At 41.7% G+C, this 22,990-nt stretch overlaps 1 protein-coding gene across 3 annotated transcripts in view; it reads right to left on the minus strand.

The window, feature by feature from the left end:
• Nucleotides 1–212: 212 nt before the first annotated feature.
• The window catches only part of LOC148025970 (putative sugar phosphate/phosphate translocator At3g17430), a 28,042-nt gene continuing 5,264 nt past the window's right edge, over nucleotides 213–22,990 (minus strand). Inside the window, exons 2-11 of one of the 3 annotated variants that reach the window (XR_015693171.1) lie at nucleotides 6,066–6,199; nucleotides 5,809–5,916; nucleotides 4,871–4,902; nucleotides 4,734–4,784; nucleotides 2,673–2,734; nucleotides 2,292–2,553; nucleotides 1,824–2,089; nucleotides 1,608–1,714; nucleotides 1,289–1,527; nucleotides 213–901 (exon numbers count right to left, since the gene is read on the minus strand). Coding sequence is in view for 2 of the 3 variants with exons in the window: in XM_087693210.1 (XP_087549336.1) it covers nucleotides 1,363–1,527; nucleotides 1,608–1,714; nucleotides 1,824–2,089; nucleotides 2,292–2,553; nucleotides 2,673–2,734; nucleotides 4,734–4,784; nucleotides 4,871–4,902; nucleotides 5,809–5,916; nucleotides 6,066–6,149 (1,137 nt within the window). In the remaining variant the exon portion in view is untranslated. The other 2 variants (XM_087693210.1, XM_087693211.1) reach the window with 2 other exon arrangements.

Here is a 22,990-nt window from a genome sequence, read left to right on the forward strand (position 1 = left end):
TGCATATTTTGAATGATAATGGTAACATGTCATTACTTTGGAGGTCCCCATGGTTTTGTTGGGGAAACCTCCCCAACAGAGGATAGAGACTGGTGAAGAGCTTGTTATAGAATGCATGAGTCCTCGAGCTTTTTCCTTGAGGTTTGCATGCAATCTTTCATTTGTTTGATCTCCTCTTAAGCAATATTTCCTTAAGGTTTGCATGCAATCTTTCATTTGTTCGATCTCCTCTTAAGCAACATACACCCCAAGTTTATTTCTCAAAATCTCTTTATCATCAAAAAGCACACAATTTCATGGATGTTTGCATATGCTTTCGGACCTTGTGCATCACAATCACAAATTCACTCATCACGTTCGTTTGTCAAATTGTGTAGACCCTAACCACAGATCATAGCTAAGTATACTCGCATCAGATAAAATGAAGAGCACGTGGTTATGCCTAGAAAGATAGGACGAGGCAGTTTATAATCCATAGAAGATCACTCGAACACCACAACCCCACCAAAAGTGCATGCATACCATTCACCCAATGTACCTATATATCCACCTGAGAGGCATTGTGCCCAATTCACCAGCATAACAGTCCTTCAAGATTCAATTAGCCCACTTCCAAGAGTGGTAGCTTCCAAATCAATTATGGTCTTGTGTAATGGCAAGTCACTCTTGTTCCATCCGTCCCCTGCAACATGAACTATGAACTGCTCTGTAGACATTCACTTGCAGAGTGAAATTATGATAATCGTGGGGCATTTTTATTTCTTGCCAGTTGCACCTTCACCAGAGACACCTTTCATTATTGATCAATTGAAAAACAGGTACTCACTCCATTATATTTACCACATCCATCCATACATTGAAGAATAGGCATCCACACCATTGCTTATATCTCAAATAAGACCTGGAAGAAAAGAAGACCAGGCAGCACAGTTTAATAAAGAAAGAAATGCTATAATGTCTCCAGCTAAGCAACTTCCGATTGTTTGTTGGCATATAGCAAATTTGCACAGATGAAGAAACACAAAAACTAACAAAAATTTCCTTCATTCACTAGAAAGAATTAAGTGCTTGTAGATAAACAGCAGGAGGATATCGCGAAGAATAGATTATATAAGATATTTTTGAAGTCCTCCATGGCAAGCCTGAATAATACATCTCAAGCTTTGACTTGGAAAATCTGAAGGGCTCCAAAAACACCAAAGAATAGGTGAAGATATTACTTTCTCTGCATTCTGCAGGATAAGACACTGGAGCTGCATGCTTGTGTACATCTCACCAACCCACTGACCTATCAAGCAATGAGTTGCTCATCAAAAGAAAGGAATATGCTCTGCATCAGCAAAAAGCACATGGTCAAGTATCCTAGCTGTCAATGTTGTTCGTTGCCATGCGTCCAATGTGGGACAATCGTGAATTGGAAATAAGAGGAGCCTCTTCATCCACTAGTATAGGTGTAGGGCTTATCCCACCCACTTCTGAAGGGCTCCCATTGTAAGTTTCTGATGACTTTTTCTCAAGTTTTCTTTCCTGTTTTCATCAATGAGAAATAAAAATGATATTGGAGGCAAACACCAGGAAAATCAAAGAAGCATTCACCACACAATTACCTTGATTAAAATTTTAAGCCTTTCTGAAATTCCCTCAACTGGGAGCTGATTATTTGCACGAGCTTCTCTCATTTTCAAGTAGTTATAAGTAACAACCCCTGATAAAGCTGCAAATACAAGACTTGTTTCAGTTAACAACCCCTGAGAAAGCTGCAGGATAGAAAATACAAGACTAGTTTCTCACTATCTGCTTGTGGGTGATAAAAACAATAATACCTATTGCATATCCTATTATGTTGAGTCCAGTTAGTTTTGATTCTGGAAACAACAGGGTGGAGAGAGCAATCAATATCCAGTCCTTCAGGACACCAGCAACTCTGACAGTGATAGCACCAGTTCTACCAATAACCAGAAACACCGACACATTCAAGGCCAGTGCACACAGGGCATTTGTGAAAAAGACCGAAAAGTTGAACGTGATCTGCTGGGCCTCCATCTCAGGTTTTTCCAATATGAACCATGGCACAAAAAGAAACAGAAAACTGCATTCCAACCAATATAGTGAGTAATTCAGGTAGTGGTTTCATTCTACTCTCAAAGTCTTTAGTCATGCATTCATTGCAAAACCAGGAAATTCAAGTCATAGACTAGACCTTCAAGGAAAACCAACACGAACATAAAACATTGTCAACTTCCATACAACATACTGCAGAACTTTCATTCATTTGGTTAGATATTAATCACCTGCAAGGAGCTATGTAGTACAGACTCGTGATAGGGTTCAAAGTTAGCCCTTTCTTTTGCAGGAGAACTTGCGTTAGGACCAGACGAAGAGCTTCAGCTAGTATGCCAGTGACCTGATAAGCCGTTCCTGTGATATTGAAATGAATCTCTCCATAAGAGGAGATAGCAACTCCCAGACTGACAAGTAACATGTTCAGAAACAGGTCACACCTAGCTTTGTCAGTCCCACATACAACAGCCATTAAAAATGTTGCAACTGGCACTGCAAAGACAAAAACTATTAATCAATACATAATCACCATTATGCCTCAACATGAAGACATAAAAATTGATGATGGTACAAAGTTAGTGTGATATCCATGAAGACTATATCAAACATACTTAGTGCTTTAAGCATTTGAATGAATGCCACTGATATATACAGATAGGCAGTGTTCCCAAACCTGAAAAAAGATAAAAAAGGTAAGTACTGATTCCAAAATAGGTATAGGAAAGAAAACTACTGAATACAGGTCACACGACTATTTTTTCATGGAAATACTTATTTGTAGAGGACGCCCAGCCAAAACGCACATGGAAATAGCTTTAATATTTGTGCTACTTCTTTCTGTCCACATTTAAGCAGCATTGATACCATTTCAAATCGATACCAAGGGCATGAAACATTCAATAAGTTTCATGTATGCTACTTGAGCCCAAAGCCATCACCTTCAACTTGATAGCTACCTCAACTACAGAAATAAACTTACTTTTATTTTCAGAGAAACAAGAAATCTATTAATAAACACCTCAGAAATAAACTTCAGTGGTAAAATACAGATACAAACTGACCCCGTAAAGGACTTCAATGATACAACAAGAATAAATAAAAGAAGTCTAATGCAAGGGCTTGGGGATAGCCACTCGGGGTGGCCTGTAATGCCAAACCATGTACAACTCTAGATGGAAGAAGATGCATGTATCCCAAATGCTAAGAAAAGCTCATGCACTCAGAGTCACCCTGTGAGCTCTCCTATCTTCTCCAGAGTGTGAACAATCAGTGTCCAAATCCTGGAGAGAATCTGAGCAGTTACTCATAAACTTTCTAATTTGGGCATTGGAAGCTGGGTATTGTTTTGCAAACTGGTCTAGTGAGAATGGACTTGGTGCACCAACCCTAGCTCTAACACATGAGAAAGATCCATGAAGCCATGTTATACGTAAGAACCAGCAGATTGAGAAAATTGCTCGTTTTTGCTCTGAGCCATAACTCAAAACGTTATCTTGAAACTGTTTACTGTAGGGGCCTCCTGAGGACAGTCACATTGCATCCATCAGTTAGCATGTGCATCTCCAAGTGCTGGTTCACAGATCTCACTGTCACACCCTGAATCAAAGTCCAAGCTATCATCACCTGTACATCAAGATGAGCAGTCCTGTGCAAGCACTGGTCAGCAACTGTCCTCTGCACTGGCTGTTCTAAAGCAAACTGAACAGGAAAAATATCCTGCATCTGTGCACCTTGTTGATGCTGCTCCTCATGAGCAGCAGACATGTTTAGTAACTATGTGGTGATTGTCTTGCAGTGATAAAACCAGGAGGTGCCATTTCACACAGGTGTTATTTGGATTCAGTGGCAGGAACCAATTCATACTTATCAGGCTGAAAGCAGCATTCAACCGGTAGAAGACCCTTGCCAGAATGAATAAGTGCTCTCATTTCCTCAAGAGCAAAGTCCAGGGGACATTTGTGGGCCATTGGAGGCTATTATGGAATCTGATCCCAACCATGCTTCAATATCATTTTACTATGTGCTTTGCTTGGAAGATGGATAGTGACAAATGCAGAAGTCTTTAGCCTAGTGGAAATTTTGAAAAAATCCTTGAAGAAATTATGTGTCATTTCTTATGCAGCTGCTAAAATACAAAAAAATTTCTAACACTTACACAGAAGCAGCCAATTAGTTTTCTAAGGTCATCTTTCAGCATGCTCTTCTTTCCATTTGGCACCTTCTATGTCAATTCATCATGCACCCTTTCTTTTCTTGGATGAGATTTTGGACACTCTATACCATTTGAAAAAAGAGGAATGAGCTGAATATCCACAACAGTGGTATCGTTACTTCCTGACCAAGGCATTCCTTGATCATTAGCCTGGAGCGTGAGCAACTTGAGCTCCAGCAACTAAGTTTGTTCTCTTTACTATTTCTGATTGCATAAAATATGGAAGTGCATAAAATATGGAAGTCCGACACTGAGGGTTTCTACAGCATTGCATAATACAAAAGGTTTTTGCATGTAAAAAAGAAGCAATGCAAAAACAAAAAAAAAAAAAAAAACCATTTTATATTCTGGACAATCAATAAAAGTGCAAAAGTGAAATTGTCTGGAGACTCAACACAGGGAGACCATTCACATCATATCCATACCCTTCAAGCCACATGAATATCTTAAGAGCACTTACCATAAACTGGACGCAAAAAATGCACTAATGGGAACCACACAAGTTGCATATCTGCAGCCACGCGTCCAATATCAAAGACCACTCCATAGAGCCAAGAGAAATAACACCTACTATTAACAATTGAATACAATACCTACATTTCAAATGTCATCTTTACTGGTGCCACAACCTAAAAAAGCAAAGCAAGATTACCTTTAGAACAAAAGTTAAAGATTCGAAGGTTAACGTATCAAGCAATTGGTTTCAGAAAGAGTTTGTTTTGACTTTTGGAAACTTAAATAACTCTGACTGGAAAAGATAGCAGAGCTAAATGCTCTAGATCTATCACACCATGTTCATCCGAATGATCCAGGTTAGACTTTTAACCATAATGCTTTCACACATGTTTAGACACGTTGAATAGTTGGTATCTTTTGCATGCCGATCAGTATCGTGCTCCTTTGTGATTGGGTCTCTTGTTTGACATTTTGGTTTACAATTGTCAACCAAAACTCTATTTTAGAAATGATACAGTGCATCAGATATCATATTGCATTAGACATATATAACACAATGTTGGTCTCACGAGTACTTTGGTCTCCAAAAGACATTAATCTAACTAGTTCAGACTTCCTCCTACAATTTAGGTCAGTCATCTCCCTCTTCCTATTAGAGGTATGTCAGCCTGCTTAAAGAAAAAACTGCAGGCCCAATCACCTCAACTCTTCTCTATTTGTTCAGGACAGTGCCCAGCTAGTTCATGGCTAAACCCAACAAAAGAATCATTAACTCCCATGAATAAGCCCCACAACAAAATCATTAACTCCCATGCAGATTGCCAACATTGTGTGCACAATTTAAGGGTCTTGTAGGGAGATATGTCATTGCAAAAAGATAGCATGCTTGTCAACATAAACTTTATATGTGTAGGGTGCTTTGCTTTACACAAGTTCCTACTACAAATCATCTCATTTGCTTCTGCTTCTAACAAGAGACTAAATTGTAATGTCAATTATCAGCTTGATCGTTAATATTCTACTTTACAGATACCTCCGTGAGAACACACCAAAGCAGCCCACCAAGAAAGAGAACATACCTTAAGAACCCTCACAAGAAGAAAAGCTACTGCGCCTGAGAAAACCATGTGTATCATAGTCAAAGTAATTGGAAAAGGAAAGTTGAAATGCTTTGTAGAAAGTACCCACTGCAATAACCACTACAGAAATAAGCAAAACGCTACTTGTATATCCAAAACCAAACTTTCAGTATCGATAACAATTATGAGTCTCATGTTGCAAACCTCAAAGTTGTCAAAGGAAATGTTTTCTACCGGAGCACAAAGCTTCAAATTACCTTGTTGTACAAAATCACCCCAGATGAGAGTGATATGTAGATAAGCAGGTAAAAATATGTCAAGAGAAGTGGCTTGGTAATCATGGCTAAATATAGGTTGACGGACAGGAACTCCAAAGAACTTCAAAATCCTCCTATAGAAGTGCACACAGAGTTATAATGACACCAAATCTGTAAATGGAAACCAGTATTGTGAATACAACTGCTCAACTTGGAGAAGACTCCACATGTTTGAGCACTACAAGAAAGCAGCACTAAGATAGACTTGAGAATATGCAGTGAAAATATAATTCTTGATGTCACAAAGAATTTACATGCGAACAAAGGTGCATCAATATTCCAGCGATTGAATATTCTATGCAGACAAAGAAATTAAGCAGAAATATAAAATACAAGCATTTGCCTAGAGGTGCATTTACATTTATAGACATGAGATGGACATTATCAATAGAAGGAAGTCCCAAAGATGGCCTCATTCCACTTACTTAGGAGTCATAATACACTATCTTTCATTGTGAAACCTGTTTCATTAAAAAGTCTAGAAGGTGAATGTGTGCATTTGGGGTGCCTAATTCCACTTACTTAGGAGTCATGATACACTATCTTTCATTGTGAAATGTGCCTGGGTTATAGAAGGTAAATTTGTGCATCCATAAGAAGCCAGAAAGATATAAGACATCATAGCAATTGAATATTCTATGCAGACAAAAAAATTAAGCAGAGACATAAAATACAAGCATTCACATAAATGTGCATTTACGCTGTTATAGACAAGAGACGGATATTATTGATAGAAGGAAGTCCCAAAGCACTGACAAATAGTCTATGCAGAAAGAACTCTGGCAGAAAGGTATAAGATACCTTTGGGCAATTTGTTGAGTAGGTAAGGAAACATTAAGTTTTAAAAATAGGAGTAAAGTTGAATTGGGTTTCCAAAAAAGAGGGAGGACAGAGAGAAAAACACCACTTTATAACCTCATAGACAACAGAGGAGTAATATGAACAGACAGAAGTACCCCCATAGTTACCCAAGGTCTACAGCACTCTTCTCTCAGGGACCTGACAAGCACAAACCCCCCCCCCCCCCCCCCCCGGGGCAAAAAAAGAAACACTACTGCCACTGCCACCACCATCCTACCTTGCCACCACACTCCTGCTCCACCCATTTTCTAGTGCCTCCTCCCCTACTGTCCACCCAGCTCCCATCCCATCTGCCCAGCCTCCGTGTTTGCCTCGCTGCTGCATCCCTGTCCACTGTGCCACCCTGTCTTACAGATTCCCACCTGCCGCCTGAAACCGCCTCCTCTGTACTGCTCTCTCTTGCGCTTCACACCTGCTCCCTGCTGCCACCACTGCCTGTCTGCTGTTTACCTGCAGCACCAGCTTCGCCTTCCCTCCTTGCCTTGCCCTCATCTCAGTTGTATGCATATTGCACTGTCCCCTTGTAACAGCCATCCCTCTTCCATAGTTGGCCAGCAGCAAGCTCAGGTGGTCCGAAGAGAGACATATACGATCGCAACATCTGGTCCTATCCTGATGCAACCTACAGATGCACACCACCATACTACTTGCTTAGGGTCCTCTCTTAGGAAGGGCTCTAAATGGTCGTGCCACATAGGACTTAGAGGAGACCACAGACTACGGAACAAGTTGTGGGTCACTCTGTTCTCCAACATAGCTCCGCAATTGGCTTCATCCACCTTGTGCATTGGCACCTCAAGCATAGCGGAGGCAGTCCTAATGTGACAAGTTTTGTCTTACCTTGGCAAAGGCATGAGGTTTTGGCATGTTACCCTTAAGTATTATCGTATATACTCTAATAGCATTGCTATTTAGACTTTAAACATCTACTCTATTATCTTTAGAATAAAATAATCAAGTTTTTTTTGTACTAATATCGTATCATACCGTACCTTATAAAATCTTAAGGTGCCATTTAGTATTGTATCATACCTTTCGTACCTTACAACTATGACCACACATTCCAGTGAATGGACCAAGGCTCGTGTAGAGGTGATCATCCAAGACCAAGTGACAGAGCATGTGTCCCAAAGGCTAGCAAGGGCTGCTTTGGAGCAATACACAGAGAAAACTGAAACCAGCCTTCCTTCTTGGAATGGGTGGTGATAACCTGATTTAAGAGTTAACTACAGCAATAAATAAATGCACATAAAATGAAATACACACTTTACCATAACCTTCTTGGACAGTAGACTCCCCGTTGGCCCCAAAACTGGCGCCCCTTGTGGTATTTCTTTAGCTTTCATTCAATTGGAAGGAGTACAACTTGAGATTCTTCAATCTCCTCCTGCTAACCAATTGCTCTTGCTGTCATAAATGTCCAGCAAGCCTTTTGGGTCATTTGCTCCTTGATTCACCCAAGACTTCTTCTCCCATTTGACCCTTGGCTGGCCAAATGCTGCCCCAAATAAATTTGGGATGGGCTGGCTCTTGATATCCCTTGATAATCTTCAATTATCAGCTGCTGATTTCAATCCCTTGAGCCTTCAATCTCTGGCACGAATCCCAAGAGCAAGCCTTTTGGGTCATTTGCTCCTTGATTCACCCAGGACTTCTTCTCCCATTTGACCCTTGGCTGGCCAAATGCTGCCCCAAATAAATTTGGGATGGGCTGGCTCCCGATATCCCTTGATAATCTTCAATTATCAACTGCTGATTTCAATCCCTTGAGCCTTCAATCTCTGGCACGAATCCCAAGGTGGCTACTAAACCCTAATTTCTGCTGTAAATTAGGGTTTACTGCAGAAATTACAAATCAGCCTACCAAAAATGGCTGAGATCTCCTCCGAATGGCTAAGAATTGCTGAGAATGGCTGAGCATAGGCTGAAGGAGATGAGAGAGTGCTGTAGAGAGAGAAAGTTCTGAGATTTGTCGCGAAGAACTGATCAAAATCAGCTGTTGCCTTGCTATACCAACCCCAAACAGATGCACCAACAACAATAAGAGCATCAGAGACTGTGATCTTCAGGAGAAAGTGCATCGGCAGCAATTGCCAGCTTCCCAAGGTCAAGAATATGCAATCTCCATCACAAAAATGGTCTCCAATGGCTGGGAAATGGCCCCAAAAGCTGGCAGCAACAGTCCAACACCTCTTTCCAACAGCTCCAAAATGAAAAAACGAGATTTCTCTCTCCCTTCAGCCTTATTTAGCCTTTCCCCCACTTGCATGGAAAAGTTTTGCCAAGTGGCAGCTTTCTTAATCCATTTTCAGCAATTTCCAACCATTTAATTAATTTTTAGAATTAATTAATTTTGAAAATTAATTCAGCCCTTAATCCATGCCCAGAAAATCGACCTTGCCCATCCAAAAATTAATTGGCTAGGCCATTTGCAACCCAAAGTGGTCCCATGCATTAATTGACCCTTGGACAAGCATTAATCCATTAATTAATGCCTAGTCCCTAGTATCACCACTGACACTTAATGGCCAATTAATGGTCTTAGGGGCAAACTGACACCAAAATTCACCTAGAATCTAACAAGTGTAACTTGTTACAACTTTTGCCTTTGACACCCATCTTTTTCACAGGGTCCTTGGGGCTTCAACTGTAAAAAAGCAGCTTGCATCTCACATGTGCAACACATGTGCATCTTTTAATTGCACATTTGATTAATCCTTTAATCAAATGTCAATTAAACATAAGCAAAGCATCAAATTTTCACGTCCTCGTGACTGAAAACACACAATGTACGAACACAACTAAATTACTTAGAGCAAATGCAACACTTAGGATGAAGATGGCAGCAGCTAAAGAGTGTCGGAGCAAGTGTTGAAGCAGTCGTGGAAGCTAGAGATGATGATGATGGAGTGCAACAATAGCTGAAGATCATTGAATGGTATGAGTGGGGGATGTGTGAGAAGAACAACCTAGGTTTTGCAAAGAAAACACAAAGTGTGTATGAACTCAACTAAAACAACTAAACTAAAAGAGAAACTCAAAAAAGCACAACAAAGTGTAGAGTGAAAAGTAACTCAATTAACTAAATAAACTAACAAATCTCCAAAGAGCAAAGAAAAACTCAAACCACTCTCTCTCCAGGAGTGAGCTGATCGGAGGGAGTTGATGGGGGCAGCCTTCAAATGATCCTGAGGCAGTACACCACTAAAGTTCGAATGTTGGAGAATGCCATCACAATCGAAGAGGGAAAAAACACAACTATAGCACTCCCAAAGAAGTTAACATGCAACCTCTAGAGAAGAAAACACAACTGTCTGGATGGTCTGGAAATTGAGCAACAACAAGGGCTTATGAAAACACATGCAGAAAATTGTCTAGATGATGACATCAGCCAAGCGGTCAAAACAACAACAAAACACAACAAATTTGATGCTGGAAACATCGAACACAAGGCTACAAACTAGTCAATTGCAGCTAGAGGAGGTATACATAGTAGGGCGACAGCTAGTAGCAACAAGTGGAGCAGTCGCCAACATGTGCACAACAAGGATGGTGAGTAATAACTGAAGAATGAGGTTTGCAGGTTGCGCAAAGTGGCTAGACAGATCCCTATTTAGACAGATGAGCCAACTATCTTGGGTGGCACCCAAGCACTCTCATGAAGCGTCCGAACACTTTGGGTAGATTAAATGTGGGTCCCTGGATGGTTTTGGGGCATTTAATATTTGAGTTTTGGGGATGTTCAATGAGCTGAAAAAAGGGGATTATAGTTAGTTAACCCTTTGTTGCTTAACACTCCCTCTCAGTCAAAAACACAAGCCAAGAGAGACCACAAAGCATAGCTTGTCCAAGAAGTCTCACCTTGAAGCAGCCAAGGCATCAAACAAACAGACCAAGGGTGCACATCAACACCCAAAGGCCTACCCAGACTACAAAGGCAATGAGAGATTACCTCTATTTTACTCGGAGAGGTCCCACCCCAAAGCAACTAGGGCATTAGTCACTAGATGCATGTCACTTATACAAGAACCTACCAAGACTACAGAGGCAATGGTCATCTTCCTTGAGAGCCCAAATATTTTATTATTTGTTACCTTTGCTTTTTTTTAAATCCCCAAAATTTCCTTGGTGAGCGTTTGGTGGAGAAAAGGGATGGTTATCTCACATTCCTACGAACACAAAACCTACCCAACCACCCATAAAGGTGTGGAAGATAAGGTATGGGATGGGAGGGTGTTGCTTGGGACCTCCACTCAAAGATGTAAAAGGTTAAAGCATACAACACAATGCATGGTGTCTTACTTGAGAAGGGGCTCAAGGCATCAGTGAGGGCACTAGATCGGGTTGAATAACAATGACAACACCTTCAATGGTGATAGTGACGGAGATGGAGAGTGTGCAGCCTGTTGTCCACAACAAAGACAATGAAGACTACCTCGACCTGGCAGAGAGCAACGGAAGAGAATCACAAACACGGAGATAAAGGAGAGAAGAAGAGAAAGCTGAAAGAGAAGAATGATTTGCACTAAACAAAGATGAAAGCTTAATACAATGAGGATTGATCAATCCTTGCCATAGTAACCAAAATATGTGTTTTATCCTCACGAAACACAAAACCTCAAAACAAGCCAAACGTTTCATTTCATTTCGTGAAATAAGGTCGCGAAAAAAAAAATTTGCAAAACGAACTTTTTTTAAAAAAAGATTTTTCTTTATTAAAAAGATTAGGCGGATTGTTTTTCTTTTACAATTAGTGTTTTTTCCACCCTCCTTACATGCCCAATCACCTCCTCCATCTTTTCATACTTTGTTTTGTTTCACAAAAGATCACGAAACAAAAAAGTTATTTAAAGTGTTTCTTTTATTACACAAACCAAAAAGTCTTTTAAAGTATTTCTTTTATTAAAAGAATATGTGGGCTGTTTTTCTATTACGACCCATATTTTTTCTTTGTCCTCCTCCTTGCACACGCGGGCGGCGGCGGCGGCGGCTGCTGCTGCTGCTACTGCTGCTCCTCCTCCTCCTCCTCCTCCATCTCTTCCTACTCCGCCTCATCCTCCTCCATCTCCACCTTGTCTCTTCCTTCTCTTTGTCCTCCACATCTTCCATACACTCCTCCATCTTCCCCTCTACCTTAGGCCTCTCACCAATATCGGTTTCTACTTTCACTTTACGTTACCTATTATATGAAACACAAAATAGGACGAAACGTTTCTAGTGACTATGATCCTTGAGCATAGTCCAAGGCGTCATTGAGGACACCGAATTAGGCTAAATAATGATGGCAGCACCTTCAAGGATGAGAAAGAGGGAGAGTATGTAACATGTTGCCCATTGTGTTGCGCACATCTACTCATATCTCTCATCCCCCTAAGTGATTTCAACCTAAGGTTAACTATGTGATCTTGACAAATTGTGGGGAGCTATCTTGTTATAAAGAAGCCACAACTCGTGATGATAAGCTTAAGTGGAAGCTAGTTATGCAGTTTGAAATGAATTCTATTATGAAGAATCAAACTTGGGAGTTGGTTCCTTTGCCAAAGGGCAAAAATTCTTTGACATCTAAGTGGAGCTATAAGTTGAAGGTTACATATGATGCTAAACCAAAGTACAAGGTAAGGTTGGTGGACTAAGGTTTTAAGCAAGAAAAAGGTATGAACTTTGATGAGATCTTTTTACCTGTGGTGAAATTAACTACTCTTCACATTGTGCTTGCCTTGGTAGCTGAGGATGATATTGTTGGAAGTGGATTCAGCAATGGAAGCATAGAAGAATGCTAAAATAAATTGGTAAACACAAGACAAAAGAGAGAAAAGTGAAAACACAAGAACACTGCAAATGAGAAATCAAAGATATACTCCGGAAATGTAATCCATATACCAAACACGAGACAATCATGTACAACAATGAGTCACTAATTGCGTAGGAACTAGCACTAGGCTCTCTCTCCAACAAGGTCTGCACTAGAATCTACAACTAATAAATGACAGACTATGAAGGAGGAAGCTTGAATATAAAGGCCAAAAATATATCTTGAAAATGATCACAACTGCCAACATTTAATGCTGGTGGGCCAGCAACAAATGCTAAAAACGCCATAAGCATGATACATTAAAAATGCCTAAAAGCACTATAATGTCAGGCCCACTACTACACATGCCCAAACTCACTCCTAAGCTAACCATACTACTAACACCCCTCTCAAATCATAGATCTGATACAATACAACGATACAATGATAATGTCCTATCACAGTCCATACAACAAAGATCATTAGAATAGGACCATGGATACCCAAGCAGTGTGTGATCAAGCCACCACCAAGGTGCCTCGAAGAGAACCTAATGTTGATGTCGGTCGTACCAAAATCTGAAAATAAAGAAGAGTCATAGCATCTCTCGATGTTTATCAACAATGCCTCATAGTAGCATACATCATCATCCAAAATGCCTCTGAGTATATGTGAACATGGATTCCCCACCTTTGGCCAAGGCCGCCAAAGTGTCCCTTCATGTGAGCTCAAACTAGGAGCCAATCCTATGCTCTTTCAAGTAACAACCCATCATGAACCTAGAAATCAATCCGACATCCAAGATTTCAAAACCTGCCAAACTTTAGTTGATGATTCAAGAAAATCCCTCTCTGAAACCTGTGCATCGGTATGCCTACATAGATGAGGCTCACTTGCCCCACCTCAGCACCCTCTCACACTTTCTCTTTGGTACTAGAGAGTCCAGGGATGACCACATCACCTACATTAGGAAGTAACAAATATCAGAGTGGAAAAGTGCAGAAGCGTATGATCAAGACAAACTGTAAACAAAGAGAGGAGAGACAGAGAGAGAGAGAGAGAGACAATGAAACACAAAAAATCTGCACTGAAGAATGTTGTATAAGGATGTAGATATGTACATGGGTGCAAAGAGTATGGCTGCGCATGTGTCCACCTCGAAGATCTCACACTCCGTGAACACTAAGGGCAGTCTCCACGGTCTGCAACTTGGAAACCTAAGAACCAAACTGAGCAAGAGTGTAGAGACTAGGGCCAATAAAAAGGCCACAAATAATACATGAAATAATCTAGGTCGACTGCATTAAATGCAGCCGACTGGACAATAATTGTCCGACTTGCATAGTTCGACCTGCTGTAAACTGTCCCACCTGCCACAAGTCACATGTCCTACCTACCACTTGTTGATGTCAACTGCCTGCCACGTGAATTGCTTGGTACAACTACAGGAAATTGCTCAAATCTGAACCTGCTTGTCCGAAAATGCCAATCTCTAACACCGCTTGCCACGTGGACTGCTTGGTACAACTACAAGAAATTGCTCAAATCTGAACCTGCTTGTCCGGAAATGCCAATCTCTAATACCCCCTCTCAAATCATGGACACGGCAGAAGGCTAGGACCTTCGTAAACAAGTCTACAAGATTGTCCTCTGTCTTGCAATAGACCAAGGCAATAGTCTCATCTAGAATCTTCACCCGAATGAAATGGTATTGAATCTCGATATGCTTCTTCCGAGCATGAAACACAAGGTCCCTAGCCAAGGCAATGTAACTCATTGTCACACTAAAGAACAATAGGACCTCTCTGCGGCTGGCAGCCAAGCTCCTCCAAGAGCCTGCGAAGCCACACTATCTCACATGTAGTAGAGGATGCCAACCAATACTCCACCTCAATTAAAGATAGAGCAACCGTGGGTTGCTTCTTGCTACTCCATGAAATACCACCAGCATCCAAGGTAAAGCAATAACCTCTCGTGGACCGTCGATGATTCACATCGCTAGCCCAATCTGAATCACTCCGTCCTATAAGTACCAAGGTTGTGGCACTTGTACCTGTTGGATAATAGATCCCAAGTTCAGGGGTCCCCCGTAGGAACCGCACAATCCTCTGAGCAGCCTACAAATGCGCCATCTTGGGTTCACTCATGAACCCGGCCAGCACACCGACAGCATAACATAAGTCAACACGAGTATTGAGAAGCCAAATCAAGGAGCCAACCAGCTGCCCACAATGGGTAGCATCCGCCAAGGAGAATCGGAATGAGCTATAGCCTTCCAATTCGGGTTCATAGGAGTCATAAGGGACTTGTATTCCTCCATCTCACACATAGTCAAAAGCTCCTATACATATTGTTGTTGGGAAATAAAGATCCCCCTCGAAATCTGAAAGAAATGAAGAAGTCATGTATTCGTCATCTCAAACTTCTCATGAAGTGTTGCCTTCGTCTGCTTGACTATCTTAATATGGTCACCTATCACAATCGAGTCCTCCTCATAAAGAACAAACAACACACAACCTCCATCTGAGGTATGAACATAAAGTTGAGGGGCGGCCTCGGAACATCGATACCCCAATTTCTCTTGGAGGAACGAGTCAATCTTCTGATTCCAAGCACAGGGAGCCTACTCAAGGCCATAGAGAGTCTTCCTCAATCTGTACACCTTACCATTAGAAGAACCAAAGCCAGTGCATAGATCTCCTCCTTCAACTCCCCATTCAAGAAGGCAAACTTCACATCCAACTAATAGACCAGCCATCTCCTATGGCTGGCCAAGGCAAGAACTGCACAAATAGTAGCCATCCGAGTTGCAGGGGCAAAAGTGTCATGGAAATCAATGCCTGGGTGCTGTGCAAAACCTTTTGTGGACTATAGCTTGCAGTCTCAAGGCTGCCGATTGTATGATCTTGTTAAGCGGGATGTCTACATGAGCCGTGATGTTCGGTTTGTGGAAGTTCTAGCCTCAGGGCGGGGGGAGGTTTTGGGGGGGGGGGGAGGGGGGGGGGAGGGTGAGAAACACCTTGTTCTTGGAGATCCTGGTGATAGCTGGGCACTCGCGATTGTTCCTCTGGAGCCTATGTCTCTAGAGGACTCTTCTTCAGATGAGGAGCTTCATTCGCAGCCCTTGGACTTACCAATTGTCCCCCAGTAGTGATCATTAGCGGAGAGCAATGGTTCAAGAGCTGGAGTCAATTGAGAGGAATGGCACTTGGTACCTTGTGCCGAAGACTCCTCATAAGAAGATCATTGGAGTCAAATGGGTCTTCAAGTCTAAGTATCGCAGTGATGTCACATTGGACAGGCACAAGGCCTATCTTTTGGAAAAATCTTCAAATTTTTCACACTGTGTTTTCAAAATGTGAACATAGGCATCACACCCAAAAACGCAAAAATAAGAAACATCTGGATTAGAACCAAAGTACACCTCATAAGGAGTCATGCCAACAATAGCTAAAGTAGGGGATCAATTAAGAATGTGCATAGTAGTAGCCATAGCCTCAGCCCATAGACACTAAGGTGCTTGACGATGCTCCATCATGGTACAGGCCATCTCGATCACACTACGATTCTTCCACTCCAATATGCCATTCTCCTGAGGGGTGGTTGTATTAGCAAACTCTTGGTGGGCATTGGATACCATGATCAGCACAAAAACGAGCAAGTTCATTAGAAACAAATTTTCCACCCTTATCCAATCCTAAGGTCTTCAATTTCCGGCCCGATCAATTCTCCTCAAAGAGCAACCAAGCCATAAAGTTGGAGAAAGCCTCTGACTTCCATCGTAAGAAATAAGCCCATGTCATCCTGCTATAATCATTCACAATTAGCATGAAATACAAGCTCCCTCAAAGGGACTCCATCTACATCGGTCCATAGAGATCAGTTGAAACAAACTCCAAGGGTACTCAAGACCGCCTCGAAGCCTTGATGGAAACCGGATACAGAAGGCTGCTGGCTCACCACAATATTCAGTAAGCCTCGAACAAGCTATCCCTTAGACGCCTTCCGTAGGTAATCATAGTTGAGGTGGCCAAACCGAGCATGCCAAAGCTCGGACTGAGTTTGAGAGGTAAGAAGAAGAGAACTCAAGGCAAAAGAAAACTGCAACTTATAAAGTCCATTCTCCTCATAACTCGAAGAAAGAACATGTCTCGATCCATGATTAAGAATCCAAAAAAATCCACATTAAATTCGACCAAGAGGCCAAGGGTACAAATCTTGTGCACCGAAAGTAGACGGTATCCCAAGGCCGGCACATAAAGCACCTCGGATGTATGGGCACCACCTTGCCCATCTAGAATAAGATGCATGTCACCCCGTTCCTGAATAGGAATAAAAGAACTATCACAAATGAGAATCTGGCCTTGCAAAGGCCACAAATTACCAACATTTGTTGAAGAGGGAGTCATGTGCCGTGAGACACCACTATCAACAATCCATTCCCAAGTGTATAGGGCCATCAACACAACAACAGAGGCCTTTAGGGTCGATGCCTCAACCACCTTCAAGTGGAGGAAAGCAACTAACAAGGGAGCAACTACTGCTCCGAAACCTTTGAAGATTTCCCCTTCTTCTCTTTGTCCTACTTCTCCTTGTCAAGGCAATCCTTCTTCCAATGACATGTCTTACCACAGACGTGACAAGTGGATTCCTTTTCCTTGTCATCCTTCTTCTTTTGGTCCTTCCTCTTCTTCTGAAGGACTAACCAACCAAGGTCTCAAATTTAGAAGGATTGATTCCTTTCAACTACTCCTCTTAGTCCAAGACCATAAAAAACAACTCCTCCCCCCGAAGAGTCTCAGACCGCCTTGAAGCAATCAAGGTGAAATAAAAGCCATTGAAACAAAGCAATAATTGTGAAAGAAGAGTTATCACCATGTCTTCAAAAGTGATCATCTTCCCTGCATTTTGTACTTGCATCTAAAGTCGCCTCAGCTTATTAATATGCTTCTGCATAGAAAATGACTTATTGACACTCGTAGTCCTCATCTGCACTTCCAAAGAAACTCGTTTCATGATGGTCATACGATTATTGATCTAATCAAGCTCCAGTCATATCTCCCAGGCCATTGTCAAATGCTCGAAATGAGAGAGAATAGCTATGGTGCATGAGAGAAATATAAACGAGCGAATGAGAGCATTGAGTTTGCCCCAATGTGCCTTAGCCTTTGCCAACTCCAACTTATCACTCAAAGAGAGTTTGGACTCGTCTCGCAAAGAAGAACAATGAATAGCCTCTGTAACAAGCCCCGCCAAATCATAGGACTCCAAAATAGCAAGCATCATAACCCGCCAAATGCAATAATAATCACCATCAATCTTTTGATTTAATGGAAGAGCTAGTAACAGAGACACCTTCTGGTCAATGATCACCCGAAACCCTATCTTGGCCTCAAAAGACATCTTCACCTACAATGCCTACATAAAACACAAAAAGCAACCCTCTCTGATTATGTGAATCCAACCTGCTAGGGCTCTTTGCCACTCGTCCCGCTCCTTCTTCACCTACCGGAGGCGATGAAAAGTTAAACTCTACACTTGAGAACCCAAAACGCGGCCTTCTTCCTTCTCTAACAACAAAAATCAGCAGGAGCTTCAGCAAATCTGCTCCTTTCTCGCACGCCCACGCTCGCCTCAACCTTGTTCCGATGCGCAGCCCTCCTACTCACCCTTGAATGCTGAAAACACAACCTTGTGTCGTGCTGAAATCTCCTCTTCAAGTAGGTCCAATCCTTCAATGCTCTCATACCATGTCAAAGTGAAACAATGCAGAAGCGTATGACCAAGACAAAGAGTGAACAAAGAGAGGAGAGAGAGAGAATGAGAATGAAATGCAGAAAATCTGCAATGAAGAATGCTATATAAGGATGCAAATATGTACACGGGTGCAGAGAGTATGTCTGCGCATGTCTCCACCTGGAAGATCTCACGCTTTTTAACCCTGAGGGCAGTCTCCACGGTCTGTAGCCTAAAAACCTAAGATCTGAACTAAGCAAGAGTGTAGAGATTGGGACCAATAAATAGGCTACAAATAATACGTGAAATAATGCATGTCGACTGCATTAAAATGCAGCCGACTGGACAATAGTTGTCCAACCTGCTACTACAAACCGTCCAACTTGCCATGTATCACCTACCCTACCTGCCGCATGCTGATGTCATATCATTCGGCTCAAACTTCATCAATTGAAGTTGTCCATAGAGGGTAACTGCACGCATGGTCAAGGGAGCCTCATACATCATCTAAAGCCTTGGCCATATCGCTACAGTTGTCCTACTGGGGACAACCATTGGAGGTACCTCTTTAGAGAGAGAGCAAAGAATAGCATAATATACACATGCATCATCAGAATCCCATGTAAGTATAACTTCCTTGTGGTTGTCCTAGTCCCAATCATCTGAAAGAGGAGTGGGAGCCTGAGAACACTTCAATAGCTCCAAAACAACATACCATAACCACTTCTACACAAACCATGCTTTCATAAAAGCACTCCATGTTAAGTAATCAAAGCCGTGAAATTTGTCATTAGTAGGACAACAAGGAGACTATCACAGCATGAAATGCAGTAAACACAAGTTTTGCTAATGAAAATGCAAGATTGGGGGCAGTAGATAGGCCGATTGACATCGCGCTGATGTCACCCAAATTGAAAAAAGTAGACAATAGACATAGGTGATCACCAATCAATAGTAGACAGAACCAAGAACGTAGATCCTAAAATCTGATACCATGTCAAAAGTGGATGCAACAATGAAAACATAGAAAAATGCTAAAAGAAACTTCTAAACATAAGAGAGAAGAGAGAGAAAAGTGAAAACACAAGAACATTGCAAAGAGAACTCAAAGATATGCTCGGGAAATGGAATCCATATACCAAACATGAGATAGAGCCGCGTACAACAATGAGTCACTAGCTGCATGGGCACTAGCACCAGCTCCCTCTCTCCAAGAGAGCTTGCACTGGAACCTGCAAGAGATGAATGATGGACTAAGGAGGAGGGGGCTTGAATATAATGGCCAAAACTATGCCCTAAAAATGATCGGGTTGACCAGAATTTAATGTTGATTGGCCAACAAAAAATGCTAAAAACACCATAATAATGACACACAAAAATGCCTTAAAAACACTATCATGTCAAGCCTACTATTACACATGCCTAAACTCACTCATGAGTTGACTATACTACTAACAAATATGGACCTTGTACAATTGGATGTCAAGCTAAAAAAAAGTCTCTATAGATTAAAGCAAGCTCCATGAGAATGGTACAATAAGTTTGATAACTTTATGCAACCTCAAGGCTATAAGAGAAGTGAGACAGACCACTATTATACACTTGAAAGGGTAAAGATGGCAACTAGATAGTGTTGATCCTTTATGTGGATAATATATTGATAGCTAGGGAAAACAAGTATGGGATTGATACCCTAAAGAAAAGGTTAATAGAAACCTTTGAAATGAAAGATTTGGGACATGCAAATCACATTCTTGGCATGTGCATAATAAAGGATAGAACAAAGAGATTGCTCTACCTATCCTAAAAAGATTATGTTAACAAAGTGTTGCAATGTTTCGATATGGAGGGGAAAGACAATTGGTACTCTATTGCCTCCACATGTGAAACTTAGTACTGATGATTGTCCCAAATGATAAATCTAATGAGGAGAAGGCTAAAATGGGCAAAGGTTCCATATTCATCATGTGTGGACAGCCTCATGTATGCAATGATTACCACTCGCTTTGCATTTGCAATGGGTATAGTGAGCACGTACATGTCAAATCCTAGCAAGAAGCATTGGGAAGCACCAAAAGGCATCTTGGTGTACTTAGACTAGTACAGGAGATATATGCATATGCTTTGGGAGAAGTACCAATGGGGTACTTAGATACATAGATGCAGACTATGCATGGAATGTTGACAACAAAAAGTCAACCACAAGATATGTTTTTACCTTGTATGGTGGTGCAATCTCATGGACATCTCGCTTACAAAAATGCATGGTATTATCTACCATTGAAGCTAAGTATATTGCAGCCACAAAGGTGTGAAAAAAGGCCATATGGCTTACTCATCTAATGGGAGACTTGAGCCTCAATGAAGGCATGCCATTGTTACACAATAATAGTCAGAGTGCCACCATGTTAGCAAAGAATTTTGTGTTTCACACAAAAACAAAGCACATGGAAGTGAGCCATCACTTCATTCATCAAGTGCTCAAGGATAAGCAAGTTGGGCTTATCAAAGTTCATACATATGATAACCCTACAGACTTTCTCACAAGAGTCTGGCCTCTCAAAAGTTTGCACATTACAAGGAATTGATAGGCATTGGATGAGGATAACTCACATGTATTATACCTCACACATTCTCTCATTCTTTTGTCCCCCTTAAAAGCACATTGGCCTTTAAGTGGGACGTTGTTAGGTAAAGGCCGATGTGGTTAGCCGCCCATCTTACTCACTAATCCTAACTATATTTGTACACACTCATTCTATATTCTAAGAGGGATAAGACAATAAGGTGTTGCTCACAAGAGAGCCATTGGAGGCACCACAAACATAGCATCCTCTCTCTCTTTTTTTTTTCGTAAAAGCATCCTCTCTCTCTCTCTCTCTCTCTCTCTCTCTCTCTCTCTCTCTCTCTCGTAATGTGCGCGCACGTGTGCGCGATCTCCATTATCCTTGCAACTCCAACAATAGTTACAAAATCCCAAAGATCAAAGGTATCAAGGATGCACTCCACTTTGCATCACAAAAGGGAGTAGTTCAACACGTCAAGTCGATCTTTGGGTAAGGAAGAGAACCGTCACTTGTACAAAGAGTGCCATCATAGCAATACAAGGGCCGAAAGGATGAGCCCTGTATGAGGCATATAAACAAGCAACAGGAGGAGAGAGCTACTCCAATCTTTGAGACCTGTCAAAATGATATTCCCTTACAAAAAGAGACTCTAATCTTTGTTCCTCATCTCGCAACGTTCAAACCAATGAGAACGCCTATGTTTAGAGGAAAAGAGAGTTTCCTTGTTGGAGTCATCAAACGCATTAAACTAATGGTACTTCACCTTTGTAATAGACCTATAATTACACTACAAAACTTGTGTTGTGGTATCGAAATGCTAGAGCGGAGGGAAGATCAAATGTACCCTACAAATAAAGATTGCAAATGTCCCGCACGCTTGGTAGAAGGCCTGAAAACAGCAACAAGATTGCATTCTTCACGACAAATCTGCTCCAAACAGCAACCTAGATGCAGTCTCCACTTATGAAAGCCTCTACATCCTCACTTGGGTGATGATACCATGTAAAATTGCAACAGAAGAGAAATACAAACACAGAGAGTGTTAAGAAACCCTTCACCTTCAATTTACATTTTGCATTTTGCGTTTAGGGTTTCACAGTGGACAGCCCCAAAAAGGGACGCCTGCATTTTGCATTTGTATTTAAGGTTTCACAGTGGACAGCCCCAAAAAGGGGTTGGGTGCCCACAATGGAGCACCATCCTAGACAGCCAGCACCCTCCCTCCGAGCGCCACCCTAAACAATCTCTTGCCCATTTATAGGCTGCCTCTATCACTCATTCTTCACAGCTGATTCATTCAGTCCGTCACCTCTTCTCTTCAGTCTCTCCACTGAAGAACATTGTGGTTCATGGTTTGTGGCTGTCTTCATCATCTTCCTTGTGCTATGGCACCCTTGTTCCCTTGTATCACATTCACTCCATGATTCAAATCTTCATCATTCCATTCATTAGAGTTTCTTCTCTCTTCTCTTCTCTTCTCAGTGTTTGCCGAATTCACTCTATGTTCCTCCCCGTAAACCCTACTGTCTCGCTGGTACATCGTCTTTTGACATGGTGGTGGGTTCGCCATCCACTTTTCTTCTTCTTCCGTTGCATCAACACCCAATTGGCGGTTGCTCCCTCCTGCATTTGCTCTTTTCCAACCTGCATTCAAGGTTGTTGCTGCCACCTCCACCTCCCCTTTGCTGTGTTTACTGCTGATAGCTCTTCTGCTCCACCTAGCAATATTCCAATACCTGCCCCTGCCTTCTCAGCCTGCGTTTCAATTAGGCAACCACTGGCATCACCTCCTCCTGCCTTTTCAGCTTGCGTTTCAGCCAAGCAACATCTGGCAACAACCTTCTCCCTCTTTGACCAACAATTTACCCTGCGTTTGACAATTGGCAACTCCTCCCTAGTTGTTGGCGGCT

Source organism: Lygodium microphyllum, chromosome 14 (assembly GCF_053477565.2).
Source record: "Lygodium microphyllum isolate KBCC chromosome 14, Lygodium_microphyllum_v1.1.10, whole genome shotgun sequence".
Classification (NCBI taxonomy): domain Eukaryota; kingdom Viridiplantae; phylum Streptophyta; class Polypodiopsida; order Schizaeales; family Lygodiaceae; genus Lygodium; species Lygodium microphyllum.